The 16336-nt window shown below is 39.3% G+C and overlaps 1 protein-coding gene across 2 annotated transcripts in view; it reads left to right on the forward strand.

Moving 5' to 3' along the window:
* The window catches only part of Adgrg7 (adhesion G protein-coupled receptor G7), a 75275-nt gene that overhangs the window by 47243 nt on the left and 11696 nt on the right, over positions 1-16336 (forward strand). For both annotated transcript variants that reach the window (XM_087576316.1, NM_001107098.1), the window contains 5 exon segments: positions 3224-3387; positions 3843-3998; positions 6771-6883; positions 10005-10348; positions 12178-12274. In XM_087576316.1, coding sequence (XP_087432442.1) covers positions 3224-3387; positions 3843-3998; positions 6771-6883; positions 10005-10348; positions 12178-12274 — 874 coding nt within the window.

Consider the following 16336-nt stretch of genomic DNA (forward strand, 5'->3'; position numbering starts at 1 on the left):
ACAACAGGTCCTGATCACAACTCAACAAAGCTATGCACGTTCAATAAATGAGTAGCACATGCTTTTGCCAAACTAGAAATTTTGAAGTATGACTATCATTAGAGAAGAAATTAAAATATGGATTACAAATAATTGGGAAATTAATAGCAAAGATTCCACATGTCAAAAAGTGTATGATATAGGTAAAAAAGTAAGTTTTTTATAAAAAGTGTTTACTGCTTAACAAATTTATTAGAAAATGAAATAAATCAAGGAAAGTCACCTGAACATTCATCTGAAGATTCCTAAAAGTAACATATTGAAGATTCCTAAAAGTAACATATTGAAGGCTATGGGTAAGAATTAATATATAAGGTATAAGTGAGTAAAATTATAAATTAGCTAGTGTTAGACATGGTCAACAAAGTAGAAATTGGAGTCTGTGAAAAACAATGGCACAAACAAGCACCTCCCACAGCTGATAGAGGGAGGAGGAGGATGGAAAAGGAGTAGGTAAAAGTCTGGAGACTTGAAAATACACAAGATACAAATGGAAGTCATTATAGTGGGTATTTGTAAAAATCACGACTGTGTAAACAATGCCGACAATACTCTACGACTAGGGGAGGAGTGACCGAGATCTCTAATTTTTAAAACAGAATTCATGTGCCTATATGGATTTCTGTCTTATCTCAAGTATGTCATTTTATTTAAAAAAAAAAAGAAATCTATGGTGCTAGCTTATGTATTTTGCTTTTTTATTTTTTTATTTACATTTAAAAGTTTTTTGAGACTTTTATGCATGAGTACTGTATTTAAATGACTCGTTTCCACCCATATCTTTCCTCCCTCCAACTCCTCCTATGTCCCTATGTCCCCTCCCCCTTCTCTCAAATTTTTGATTTCATTATATTCTCTCTCTCTCTCTCTCTCTCTCTCTCTCTCTCGCTCTCGCTCTCGCTCTCGCTCTCGCTCTCGCTCTCGCTCTCTCTCTCTCTCTGGCTAATTCTGAGGGGTAATGCGGATGTTGATTACTTAGAAAAGTTGCTCTATGGTATATCTCTTCTCCACATCTATGTTTTGCTTAGATGGTACTATTAGAGGTAAATGTTAAGAATTGGAAAAGTCTAATTTTACTTTTAGAATCATAAACATCAATGTGTTTTGCTGGACTAGAATGGCTTATTCCTACAAAATAAAATAAGAAGGGATTATTTTCCCCATACAGTATCCAAGAGGGAAAAAAATGTGGCCAGGGAGTTTCCTGTGAAGACTGTGAGAATGGCCTACATTTCCTTGGTAGAGGCCAGCACAGAACAATTGGCAAAAGTAGTGACCAAGAGACCATTAGGGCCTTGCCTGCCTCCTTCTCAAGTCCTGTGATGGAATGGATGTGTCTTATGCTACCATTTTCACCTTATCACCTATGGAAGAGTGTGGCATGTGCAATTTTTCTGTTACAAATGTACATTTAGGAGCTGGGGATGTGGAACTTTGTATGTGTACATGAGGACCTCAGTTTGGATCCCCAGTACCCGTGTAAGGAACCAAGTATGGGATGTATATGCTCTAAGAGATGAGTAGCGAGAAATTCCGGGACCTGTTGGCCACTAGACTAGCTCCAGGTATAGTGGGAGACCATGCCTCAAGAAAACAACATGGAGAGGGATAGAGCAGGACACCTGGAGTCCTTTTCTGGCCTCAACATGCACATATGGCTATGCACGCTCACAGATGTGTGATGAACTATGCCATATACATATACACCACACATTAAAGATGTGCGCGTATGATTATTTCTTCTGTTGTGCTGTATGTGGCTAGCACCTACGTAAAAGGGTTAAGAAGTATTCCCCAACTAGTTCATTTTGACCATTGCTAAGGCCGCACAGGTACAATTCTCAGTCTTGTAACCCGCAGGGCCTTTAATAAACAGTTGATTCTATTCTCTAATGTCCAAAAGGAATGTTTCACAATAGCCTTCCTGCTCCGAGATAGCTGATGCCTGACAGCCAGAGCAGACATTGTGAGGAGTGCCTTTTGCCGAGATCTCCGTCACAGCTCCCTTGAAACGGGTTGCCTAGTGACTTAAGGCATTCTGCTCTGGCAGAAGATGGCAGGCAGGCCTTATGGAGACTTCCACAGGCACAATCATCTTGACAGACAGTATCCCTTGGCTCTTTCTTGCTCAGTACTACTGGAGGAAGCAGCATTAAGCTGTGTCTACCCACAGATCCTGCCTCTTATCTCACCGCATAGAAAGTCACGTGGTTACAAATGGGGCAGAATAAGCAGACATTTGTCATCTCCACAGAGGAGATAAGAAGAGGGAACCTTAGGAAGAAAGTGAGTAATTAGCCTACTAGGGGTTACATTGTTAATGATGCCTCCCATAAGCTTCTGGCCTAGACTGTTATGCCAAGGTTTTCACACTCGGGCAGGCAAACAGACAGAGCCCGTTACAAGCGCCAGCAAGTTTTATCTTTACATATTAACCACTTTTAAACTTGTTTCCAAAATCTCTTTTTGGATTTAGTTTGCTTTAGAATTCACATAGCTCAGGTAGACACATTTACTGGAGTATTAGATAGGCTATTACAACGGATACATATGAAAATAAGTACAAGGTGAGGTATGGACTAAGGGGTACAGATTTTCCCCACCCCTTGGGGAGTGTACCACACGCAGAAAGTTCCACATGTTCTGCTGTTCCAAAGGTGTCTGAACTCTATCCTTTGGGCTTTTCATGGAGACTTCATAGCACAGAAATAGTTGAAGCATAGGCAAGAATGTGTAAGTGGGACTGGACAGAGAAAATAATGGAGTCGGGAAACAAACGGAATAGGGAAATTCAACAAGCCTGTCTGTGTACACTTCCATTCAACTCTCTGAAGTATCCCTGACTCGTGGACATGAGGTAAGATGTTTATTTAGATAGTTTGCCAGATCAGAAAGGTCAGAGAATTTCCTGATGGCCAGCTTCATTAGAGGCTTTCCAGTTCTCATGGCTTGCACTGTGTATGTAGTTATGAACCAACAGTTATGAACGGCAATGGCATATGTGCATTTTGTAAAGTCACTGTCCCATATTGCAATTAAGTAAAAGCTCAGCCAGCCAGTGAGCTTTTTTTTAAAACTGTATTTTTAATATAAAGGAACCACGCAGTTCTCCTATGATTGAAACTTTACTTTGTTCACCACAGAGTACGTCTGTTGATTTTAATGTCTGCTTTCTTTTCCGTAGATAAAAACTCCTGTGGTTTTGTGGTGTATCAAAACCACAAACTTTTCCAATCCAAAACTTTCACGGCCACGTCAGATTTCAGTCAAAAAATTATCTCCAGCAAAGTAAATGCCAGTGAACAAGAACAGAATAACGTTTCTGTGAAAATGGTATTTAATCCCACGGTGAGTTTTTCCATGACTGGAAATAAAAATTGTCTTCTCTGAGTTAAAATAAATGGAGGTTATTTTGATGAAAGAACTGTACAGAATCTTTTTTCTTTGAAAAGCCTTTTGGCATAATCATTTAAATGTTTACCTTATCTAATTTTCTGACAAACTAAAATAGGAAATTAGTTAACTTGATTTTGTATCCTCATGTACTTTCTTTGGTTGGTATCTTGTACTTGAGACAAACTCGCTATGCAGCTCTAACTGCCTATGAACTTGGAGCAGTCCTCCAACCTCAGATTCACAAGTACCGGAATTCCAGCTTCTGTCTTCCTGTGCCTTTCTTCTTCCCTCATTCTATAAGGAAGCTCTTGATGCTTGGGATGCATTCATTTCTCTTGGGACTATCTTATCCGATTAGATTATTTTTCCCTATCCAACTAATCATTAAACGTGCCATCAATTCACAGTATGACAAAAGAGAATTCCAGCTTTACTCCTATGCCTGTGTCTACTGGAATATTTTAAAAAAGGACTGGGACACAGCTGGCTGCCAAAAAAGCGTGAACGCCTCGGGGTTCCTCGGTTGCCAGTGCAACCACACAACCAATTTCGCTGTGTTGATGGTAAGCATGCGCAAAACAATCTCTTTCCGGTGAGGCTTTCCCTTATACACGGGTCCAGGATACATTAACCAAAGATAACGCTTGAGGTATTATTTGCATAGACTGTAAGTTCAGATAAAATGGGAGAAGGGATGAAGTGATAGGGCTAAACAGAACATGCTCGAAGGAAACTAGCTGAGGTCTTTGTTGTTTGCAATGTGGTTTCAGGATAGAGACAGACAAGTTTAGTTCAGCGCTGTGCTTTTAAGCATGGAAGATATGCATACATGTGAAGGAGAAGTTGGCACGTTCCACTAGACGAAGTAAGAGTGGGATCCTTGCGGAGTGCAACACTTTAGTACATACCTGACCGTATGCAGGCCACTTGGATTTCCTGAAACTCTCCCCATCGCAGCCATCCCAGTTGCTGTTGTTATTGATAAGTGGAAAAGAAACGGCTCTTGAGTTCTTTACGTGTTTCCTATAGGTTCACTCTCCCCTCCTTAAGCTCATTAACCATCAAGCGTCCCTCCCTTGTACGGGGGCCGTAGCAGACCTGATATATGCACCTCTGACCTTTGATGGGCTCAGCATTTTCAGAAGGTCTCTTCTACATGCCACCTCTGGAAACCGTTCTTATAAAGCAAAGTGTTGGCTTGGATATGGGGTGGGATGAGGACATGCGTAGAATGTTAGAATAGAAAATTAACAGGGGTAGCTACTAAACGGCATTCATTCATGAATCCCTGGAGGGAAAACTGTTTTCATCTTGCAGTAGCTGACACGTAGCCACGTTTAGGATGGAGAGCCACAGAACATACTGACACAGTGTAGACAATCAAATTGAACTTTATTTTTAGACATTTTTGAGACAACTGTATCTCCCTCCTTTTAGCTGTAAAATGGCTCTTTTTTTTTAAAGATTTGTTTATTTTATGTGAGTACAGTATTGCTGTCTTCAGACACACCAGAAGAGGGCATCAGATCCCATTATAGATGGTTGTGAGCCACCATGTGGTTGCTGGGAATTGAACTCAGGACCTCTGGAAGAGCAGACAGTACTCTTAACCACTGAGCCATCTCTCCAGCCCCTGTAAAACGGCTCTTATTTTAATTGATTTTAGTTATTTCTTGTTTAACTTACATTGAGAGCAGATTTTCCTATCAGAAGACACTATCAATAAAATTTTCCATTTTTGGCATCAAGTCACAGAATCAGCTATGTGAAGATGAGCTGATACAGTAAATAATACAGAAAGCTTTGTAACAGTGATAGAAGCCTCCTGTTTCCAGGTGAGGCTTCCCCTACCTCTCGCTAATATCTGCCTAACCACAGTTGTAAAAACTTTCGAGCTGTGCAATTTGTCAAATGAATAGTTGAATTGCAAGCTAAGCCAAATAGACTCTGAGGGAACCACTGGTATCTGAGATTCGATGGTCACTACTGCCTGTGATTCTTTGTGCATTGAAGATGTATGTATGTGTACATATATATTCTGCCTTGACACATTTCTTTTAGCTAGGCTTATTATTTGTATGTTTTTCCTGTAAAAGTAATATGTACTGATTGTATAAGGAATAAAAGTTTACCTCATAAACAGAATTCTATTTGAAATAGAAAATATTTGTAATAAAATGTGTGTGAATGAACATATATATATATATATGTATATATTACACATTTATACTTGGGTTTCACATAATCACATAAAATATACTATAAAACATATATTTATGTTATGTGTGTGTGGGTGGGTGGGTCTGTGTGTGTGTGCATGCATGAGTGTGCACATATGCCCATGCCAGGGCTTAACTCATGGAGACCAGAGAAGAACCTGTAGGGATCGGGTCTCCTCTCTACCATGTGAGTTGAAGGCATCAAACTGAAGTCATCAGGTTTGGCAGCAAACATTCATATCTGCTGAGCTGTCTTGCTGCTTGTCTGAAATATACTTTTATGTGCATGTTTAAGAACTTGTTGGGAATAAATGAAACTATATTGCACAAATAAAACCTTTTTTAAAATTAACAGAATTCTATGACCAGCCCTTCATGTTGAAGATATGCCTTAACTTTATTGTAATTAGCATAGAAGTGTTTGGCGATACATGAAATCATGCAATCATTAGCAACAGAAGACAATTCAGGCCTAATATAAACAGCCCTGTCTTTTTAGACATCGACTGAACAACAACAACAACAACAACAACAACAACAACAACAACTACTACTACTACTACTACTACTTCTTCTTCTTCTTCTTCTTCTTCTTCTTCTTCTTCTTCTTCTTCTTCCTCTTCCTCTTCCTCCTTCCTCCTTCCTCTTTCTCTTCCTCTTCCTCTCTCTCTCTCTCTCTCTCTCTCTCTATATATATATATATATATATGTGTGTGTGTGTGTGTGTGTGTGTGTGTGTGTGTGTGTGTGTGAAGCTATTATTAATTTACTTCATTTAAGAATCAAAGTTTTGGGGCTGGAGAAATGACTGAGAACATAAGAACACTTCTAAGTTCGATTCCTAGCACCTATATCAATGGCTTCCAATCGCCTGTAACTCTAATTCCCGGGACTCTGACAACCCCTTCTGGTCTCCACAGGTCCCCACACACATGTGACATAAATTAACTAGATGCACACATGTAAATAAATTATGTATTCATTTTTATACAAAGGCATATTTGGCATCAACTGGTAGCTTTAATCAATATAATTCCATGGTACAGACTTACAGTAATATATTTTTTAAAATTCCTAGGCAAGTTTATTTAAAATATATGGCAAATTATTTTTCAGAGTTTTAAAAAGGATTACAAGTATCCCAAATCCCTAGACGTATTATCCAACATTGGCTGTGCCTTGTCCATTGCTGGTCTGGCTATAACAATCTTATTTCAGATTCTTACCAGGTAAGAGGAATGCGGGTTTTTATGAGAAACTGCTATCCTGATTGTAATTTACTGGTGGTACATTCATATCAAAATTTAGTTCATCACAATATACATTTTCTGAACTAGAAGGAAACATTGAAAGCACTCATTTTATAGATGGCACGATCCCAGAGAGGCTGAGATATAGTCACATATAATTAAATACATAATTATAAATAAGACAGTTTGTCTTATGATCCTATAACCCAGAGACCCCAGAGATCTGGATTGCAGAAGAAGAAAACATTGCTGAACAAAAAGGTCTTGAAAATAATTTTTAAAATATGTAAAATTTTTGAATGGTAGAATTTTTATTATATATATCATATTTATATGGTATATAATATATATTATATGGTATATTTAGTACATATAATATATATTATATGATATATAATATAATAGATATAATATATAGTATATATACCATATATGTATTATATAATATATATATATATATATCTTTAATCTTTTCTTTTTTTTTTGGCAATCCAGTCATCATCCCCCTCCTGGTCTGCCCTCCGACAGTTCCTCATCCCATTCTTCTCATATCACACACACACCAACCCCCATCTCCAAGAGGATGTCTCCACCACCCCCACCCCATCCCACCCCACATTGTCAGGCCTTCCCTCTCCCTAGGATCTCAAGTCTCTTGAAGATTAGTTGCATCTTCTCTCACTGAGGCCAGACCAGGCAGTCCTCTGCTGTATATGTGTTGGGGGCATCGAACCAGCTGGTGTATGCTGCCTGGTTGGTGGCTCAGTGTCTGAGAGATCTTGGGGGTCCATGTTAGTTGAGACTGTTGGGCCTCCTATGGGGTTTCCCTCTTCCTCAACTTCTTCCAGCCTTTCCCTAAGACAACCACAGAGGACCAGGACTTCAGTCCATTGGTCGAGTGTAAATGTCTGTCTCAGTCACCTTCTTGTTGGGTCTCTCAGAGGGCAGCCATGCTAGGCTCCTGTCTGTAAGCACACTATGGCATCAGTAATAGTGTCAGGCCTTGGAGCTTCCCCTTGAGATGGGTCCCAATTTGGGCCGGTCACTGGACCTGTGGAACTTTTAAAGTTTTGAGTTTCACAGCTTTTTGTCTGTAAAACAAAATCTTGCTTTAAAAATTTGAATAAGTACCTGTAAACATGTTTCTTTTCACCTTATTTTTTCTACCAAAGATCTTAAGGTTTTATTGTTGTTACAGACAGTTGAAAAATGCTGGAGCTTCCTCTGGCCTCCTCACTGTGATTGGGTTTGTCTTTCAACCCCTGGCTCCCCAGGGCTAAGTACCATACGTGGCCCATATAAACTGTAACTGTAGAATTAACTGATCTCGCAAATGTTCCAATTTGGTTCTCCTCTCTCGCTCAAGTTGTATCAAGGTGATTTCATGATTCCACTAGAAACATTTCTCCCTGCTAAATTCCTATCCAATTATATCTTAGATGTATAGAATCAGATTTTAATTGTAAAGAAATTCATTGTTATTTATAGTTCCATGTTGTCTTACTTAACAAATAAAATCTATGGCAAAGCAGAAATAGGATACTGGATGTCCTTATAAACCCCAACTCTAGATGCCAGTTTTTAATATTTTATGATTATTTTTACTTTTGCCCTGAAATTCTGAAAGCAAACTGTACATAAGTCTATCATCCTAAAATTCTTCCCCCGTGTGTCTCAGAACACAACACTCTATATTCTCCTAGAGAGCATGCGTCAGAATATACTCATTCTGGAAATGTAATCTAAGAAATGTAAAATTGTCTAATCTATAATCAAATATCTCTGCAATCTATTACAGCTGGGTAGATTTTTCTAAATCCATTTTCTACCATGATGCTTTAGTTATCTTTTAGCCTACAATAATTCCGTTTGCTTTTTTGTTTGTTTCGGTCATTTGTGACACTAAAGTCTTTGAAGTTTTCAGTCATTTTGAAGATCGAATCTTCAATTTAGGATCTGTTTGACATTCTCCTGGTCTCTTTAAATAAGCAAAATGGGTTTTTAAAAATTTTATCATTATTACATTTTTAACTTTTAAAATTATATTTGGCATTAACTTAAAATTCATAAATGATTTTTAAAAGTAAATATTGGCTACAAACAATTTTCTCTACGTTCAAAGATGGGTTCATCTATTAACGTGAAATTTTCCAGTTTGAGGCAGAAACGCCATGTAGATGTTCTTCTGCACATAGCTCTCTTATGTTTGCACATGCCCAAGCTCAATGACGTAAAACAATGTATTACCTCTCATGAGTTGGGGGCTTGCTGGGGCTGGTCTGGTCTTGCTGAGCTGTTCTAGGAAATGGAGTCAGACAATAGCTGGGATGAGTCTTCCGGAAGCCCTCCCTCTATGGCAGGGGTTCTCAACTTTCCTAATGCTGCAACCCTTTATACAGTTCCTCTTGTTGTTGGTGTTGATTTGTTGATGATGTTGATGTTGTTGCTGCTGATGCTGTTGGTGGTGTTGTTGATATTGTTGTTGTTATTGATATTATTGATGATGTTATGTAGGGGCCCATATTTTGCTGAAGAAGAATAACCCTGACTCAAATAATATGCAAAAGCAAAGAGCATTTTATTCTGCAGAAGTCCAGCACGCTAGCGTCTCCCATTACCAAGCTAGAGATACCCCAGTGAGCTCACAGACATGATTTAAAGCACATTAGGGGAATTTTGGGGAGGGGTAGGTGACCTCTGTCTTAATCATTGACTGTATCTCTAGGAACATTGCAGAACCATTGCTGGGGAGTGGGGGGCTGGAAACTGTTGCTGGGAAAGTCTGGAAACTGCTGCTGACCTATTGTCCTCTCAGGCCACTTGGCAGGGCAGCTTCTGACTGAAGCCTGGGAGCAGGGGTGGGTTGGTTGGTTGGTTGTGTTTGTTTGTTTATTTGTTCCAGTAACTGACTTGCCTGGGCTTGACTGGATTTGCCCAGTTCTTGGAAACAGAGATTTAGGCCTGGTCTCCTGACCTGCCAGTTTGAAGCCTGTCATGGAGTCAACCTAGCCTGTCTCAGTTGATGTTGTTGCTGCAGTTTCTGTGGTTTCACATGGTTCTTCATATTTACTTTATTTTATTTTTTACTTTTCATTTTTAGGAAAATCAGAAAAACCTCAGTAACCTGGGTGTTGGTCAGTTTGTGTATATCGATGTTGATTTTTAACCTCCTCTTTGTGTTTGGAATTGAAAACTCCAATAAGAACCTAAAGACAAGTGATAGTAATATTAATGCTAACCCTAATGAAAACAAAATACCAGAAACAGACACCATTGAAACCCCGAATCCCTCATGCACAGCCATTGCTGCCTTGCTCCACTACTTTCTGTTGGGGACATTTACCTGGAATGGACTCAGTGCCACACAGCTCTACTTCCTTCTGATAAGGACCATGAAGCCTCTCCCTAGGCATTTCATTGTCATCATCTCATTAGTTGGATGGGGTAAGTGTTTGTATCAACACTTAATTAGAAATTTCACCTTGTTGCAGTTGTCTAATGTCAACAAACACCCATTGGAGGGCTAACAATTCAGGGTAGGGGAAAAGAAAATAGAGTAATCGCTAAGAACTGTTTCTGTCTAGTAGCTTACTCTCCAGTGAGGGATCAACACAGGTACACTGGACATATTGTAAGCTAAATTAAAGGGTTTAATTTTTAAACATCCCTTTATTAGTTTATCCTAGCTTTGGAACATATGTAATTAATCTCCAAGCTACTTTTTTATTGTATTATCTATTTACATCCATCCTATCCCTAAATGTTGCCCTCCCTCCAAGTACCCCCTCACAGAGTTCTTGCCCTCATAATTCCTCCCCTTCACCTCTGAGAGGTTGCAACCCAGGTATCCCTCCACCCTGGGGCATCAAATCTCTACAGGATTAGATGCGTCCTCTTCTACTGAGGCCAGACAGGGCAGCAATCTCACTAAAATCAAGACAAGGCTGCCACTCTCCCCCTATCTATTCAATATAGTACTTAAAAGTCTAGCTAGAGCAATAAGACAACAGAAGGAGATCAAGGGATACAAATTGGAAAGGAAGAAAGTCAAGGTATCACTATTCACAGATGATATGATAGTTTATATAAGCAACCCTCAAAATTCTACCAGAGAAGTCCTACAGCTGATAAGTAACTTCTGCAAAGTGGCCAAATATAAAATTAACTCAAAGAAATCAGTAGCCTTCCTTTATACAAATGATAAATGGGCTGAGAAAGAAATTAAGGAAATGACACCCTTCTCAATAGTCACAAATAATATAAAATATATTGGTGTAATAGATGTGAAAGATCTGCATGGCAAGAACTTCAAGTCCATAAAGAAGGAAATCAAAGAAGACCTCAGAAGATAGAAAAATCTCCCATGAATTGGTAGGATTAACATAGTGAAAATGGTCATCTTACCAAAAGCAATCCCCATCAAAATTCCAATAGAATTCTTCACAGACATGGGAAAAAAACAAAAATAATTCTGAACAATGAAAGAACTTCTAAAGGAATCAACATCCATGACCTCAAGCTGTACTACAAAGCAATAGTGATAAAAACTGTATGGTATGAGTACAGAGTCAAACAGCTTGATCCATGGAATAGAATAAAAGACCCAGAAATAAACCCACACCTACGGACACTTAATTTTTGACCAAGAAGCTAAAACCATACAGTGGAAATAAAGAAAGCATCTTCACAAATGGTGCTGGTCTAACTGCCAGTCTGCATGTAGAATAATGCAAATAAATCCATATTTATCATCCTGCACAAAGTTCAAGTCCAGGTGGATTAAGGACCTCAACATAAAACCAGATACACTGAATCTAATAGAAGAGAATGTGGGAAATAGCCTTGAACACATTGGCACAGAAGAAAATCTCCTAGTTACTTTAACAATATCTCAAGGAAAGTAATCAGACAGAGTGGCTTGTCATGAAAAAATTCTTGAAAGTTATGTTGTGTCCCAGGAAAACAAAAGGAAGCATTTTTTCAAATTTAAATTATTTAAGTAAAAATAAATTGGGACATTTGGTGATGAGCATTGTTATTGGAAAATTAAGAAATGAGAAATCAGATAGGATTGGTACTTAGAGAACACTAAAAGTAGAAAGAGAACAGAAAAGTTCTACTTTTATTCTACTGCTAGCTATGGGTCAGTATATTGTCCAAAGAGGAAAAAGAATACATCTAAAGAGGTCAGATGTATAATTTACTCAAAGTCTTTTATAATTAATTTCTACCTTGGATAAAGTATTAACCTCTGGCTTCTCTTTATCCCTTAGGAGTTCCAGCAATAATAGTAGGTGTAACAATCGGGATCATTTATGCCCTGAGTGGGAACAAGTCATACTGGGAGTTAGACTATCGACAAGAGGAAATGTAAGTTTTAGCTCTTTAAACTTTGACATAAAAAGTATATGCATTCATTGATATGGGCTCCAAGTGTCCAACTTTCACTTTATAACTGCCATATTTTGCAATGGTTATTTTAAGTTCTCAAAAAAAAATCCTATTTTAGATACAATGACACAGGAATTTCCTATGATATTTCCTGAAAAGGAAGGATCCATTGTTTGACCAGATAAATCTGAAATTTCTCATATTAAAATTACATTCTTTTGGTTAGTCAAAAATAATACAGTATAATAATTATGGAACTCAGTAATCCTGTGTCTTGGTTTTCTCATCTAGAGTATGGATACCAATTGTAGTAATTTTGCTTAAAGTTGTTATGCAGGGATGTCAGTCAACCCTGAAAACATTTAATAACTCACAAAGCACCTTCCCTGTCTCACTCAGATGAACTCATCAGGATAAACATGATTATAATAGCTATTTCATGGTAATGGATCATGTACCACAAATTCTTGCTTGGTTACCAGCATGAACAATTAACTGTTCATATAGGACATTCCTGACTGTACAGTGTTTGGTTGTTATGTGGGAAGAAGAGAAAAAAGTTGAGCTGAGCTGAACTCAGGTTCCACACTTTACCTGTATCTCTCCCATCAGACAGCAGATGTCCTGTAGTTTATCCTTCCTTCTCTGGATCACCTACCATTCATATCCCCAAATCCCACCTTAACTCTTAAGCCAACTCACCTCAAAAATCACATCATTGTCACAATGGCACTTGACCATCCCAGAGAAGGCCATGATGTCAAGGGACTCACCTGATTATCCAAGCTGTAGGGCTGATTGCCTGGCTGGATTTCACATCCGAGACTTTTTTGTTTCATTAGATTTCAATATCATTTTGAGTTTTAAACCTTAAATTGCACAGTTAGAAATAAGAGATGCCCATATCTCGTGGGAGAGGTAATTTATTCTCATTCCATCATTAATTTCTTGCCATTAATTTTCTATTCATTTCTACCCCAGGCATAGAGCTTTCATAAGAGAGAAGCCAGATTACATAAGTTTAATCACACTGAATTATGATTAATTTATAGTGGGCCCTTTCCTGAGCACAGTGTTAGGCACTGAGGACAGCACCAGGCCACTGATAATTACAGATGGGAGGAAAGGAAAGGCTGTGTGACGTGAACATTCAAATCACCCTACTATTTTCTGCCATACACTCTCGCCATCAAAGGTCACATTTCTTCATCTGTTGAGACAGAGGAGGGATGGCTGTGCTTCCCCTGAGCTACCCTTCCACGGGTACTTCCTTGATGCCCCAGGTCCTGCTTCTCTGCCTGCAGTTCCATTTATCTGGTCCCTCACCCAGTTCTCTTACCTTGTTTTCTCCACATGAGCCTAGTTAAGGAACAAATACAGGTTAGGCCACACTCCTCTTAATGCACTACCTCAGCTCTCTACACTGTCATCAGATAGGCTGTATCATACTCTCTGATATGGGCAGGGCCGGTATTAACCATGGGGACTTACAAGATCCTGGTGGTGAATTTTTCCAGTGTATGCCATGGAGGTTAAACCAGTTCTTTCCGTATTTCATGGCAGAATAGGCAAACTCCTTAACCCATCTGAAGTCAACACAGGATGCTCGGTAGACTCCATGTCTTTATTTTTATCAGCCTCCATCCTGTGACCCTCTTTTTTCCTAGTAAGTCTACCCCACAACTGTAGGAATCAGCCTGACTAGGATCTATTCTCCTCTTCCTCAGCAGTCTACATCTCAAGGCATGAATCACTGGATTCAGGATGACACACATAAGAGATGCAGTGAGAAGAAAGCACTACTATCCCCCGTGAACTAAAGCGCCAGAGAGGGAGAGAGTGGTTCTGATACACTCCCCAAAAAATGAAAACCAAAGCAAACAAGCAAAAGACCAATAAGCAAAAAAAAAAAAAAAAAGCCAAAACAATTCAAAACCAAACAAAAAGTCCTTAAAAATATCACTGAATACATTATGTCTTGGCCTGGGCATGGGACCTGACCCTGGAGTGTAGTTGATGTATCCTCTGAGACTCCATTGGAGCAAACTCGTTTTGTGGCAACATGCACAAAGCCTGCACAGCTTGAAGCCAGGTGGACTCTCTGGTCATTTTTTAATGCTTTTTAAAAATCTATAGAATATGTATCTGTGTGTATATGCTAGACAGTATATAGGCTACCAGGGCATTATCATGTGTGCAGATGCAGGTAGAGGCCAGAAGAATGTTAGATTCCCTTGAGCTGGAGCTGCAGGAGGTTGTAAGCTGCATAGTGATGATGCTGAGGACTAACCCAGACCTCTGTTAGGACCAACAGTCAACTCCTGGGCCACCTTTCCAGTCCTTGCTTTGTTTTTTTTTTTTTTTTTTTGGTTTCGTGTTATTTTGTTTTGTTTTTTTGTAAATGGTCTGATGTTCTGTCTGCTTACATTTCTTATCTTTTCTTTGAAAACTACTTCGGACAATGATGACAGTCACCCTGAATTCTTCTCCACTCGACAGTCAAACAATCATTAAATTATTTCTCCTTACTCTTTCCAAGAAGGATCCCCTAACCTTGAACGTGCAAAGTAACTGTGGATGTTCTTGAGCTCCTAGTCTTTCTGCCCCTACATCCCAAGTGCTGAGCGTGAAAATGTGTGCCATCATCCTGGTCTTTCTCCTTTCTTTTAAATAATCTTTACCCAGACTGTCTCTTAACACTTCTCCTATTGCATACATTCAATACAGTACAATAACCTCGTACATGGTTTCCTCCTTTTGCTCAAGTCCTGCTCTCATCACTGTCTCTGCGGCAATACATTTTAAACCTAAAGCAGATCATTTAATGTCTCCCTGCCTCATCCGGAGTGCAAGCAATTGCTCACAGAGTTCCAGAGTGATTCATGTAAACCCACGCATCTCATGCATTTACTCATTCTGAGCCACACCAGCCCCCTTTGTGTTTGTTTGTACATTTGCTCAATGTTTCTTTTTTAAAATTAATTATTTACATCCCAAATGCTGCCCTCACTCTCAGTCCACCTCTTACAGAGTTCTGCTATCCCCTTCTCCTCTGAGAGGGTAAGGTCTCTTGGGTATCACCCCACCCTGGCACTTAAGTCTCTGCAGGAATAGCTGCATTCTTTCACACTGAGGCCAAGTAAGGCAGCCATGAAGACGGAGCTGCACTTCTGCTACATGTGTGCCTCTGGTGTTCGTCCATGTATGTCCTATGGTTGGTTGGTTGGTGGTTCAGCCTCTGAGAGCCCCTGAGGGTCCAGGCTAGTTTGTTGATCTTCATGTGCAGTTCCTGTCCCCTTTAGAGCTTTCCCCAACTCTTCCATAAGAGTCCTCGACTTCCATCCAATGTTTGGTTATGGGTTTCTGCATCTGTTTCAGTCCCTGTTGGGTAGAGCCTCTCACAGGACAGTTACACTAGGCTCCTGTCTGCAAGCATAAGAGAATATCATGAATAGTGCCAGGGACTGGTGCTTGTTTATGGGATGGGTCTCAAGCTGGGCCTGTTATTGGTTGGCCACTCCTTCAGTCTCTGCTCCGTCTTCGTCCCTGCATTTCTTTTAGACAGGAGCACAAATTTTGGGTCAAAGGTTTTGTGAGTGGGTTGGTGTCCTCCACTGGGCATCCTGCCTGGCTATAAGAGGTAGCCTCTTCAGATTCCAAGTCACCACTGTTAGGCGTCTTGGCTTAGGCTGCCTGAATTGACTAAAGTTGTCACCTCAGGGCATTTGAACAAAATGCAATATCTGTTTAGAATGCCCTTTCCTCCCTTATCAAGGTCTTTGCTCCAATATTGTTATTCTGTGAGACTTTGCCTCAACCACTCTATTAAACTGAAATCCTTCCCTCCCTTCATATAATATACATATATAAAAATTTCTATAAATGCATAAATAGTAATTGCTAGACTCTCATTGCCCACATTACTTTTTTTAATCTCCCATGCTTGTTAGCACCTGAAATATTATCACTTAATTTTATCTGCATCTCTAAACTAAAGTAACTTACTAAAATATGGAGTTTTCTGTACTGATAATTTTTTTT

This window comes from Rattus norvegicus, chromosome 11, assembly GCF_021556685.1.
Source record: "Rattus norvegicus strain SHRSP/BbbUtx chromosome 11, alternate assembly SHRSP_T2T, whole genome shotgun sequence".
Lineage (NCBI taxonomy): Eukaryota > Metazoa > Chordata > Mammalia > Rodentia > Muridae > Rattus > Rattus norvegicus.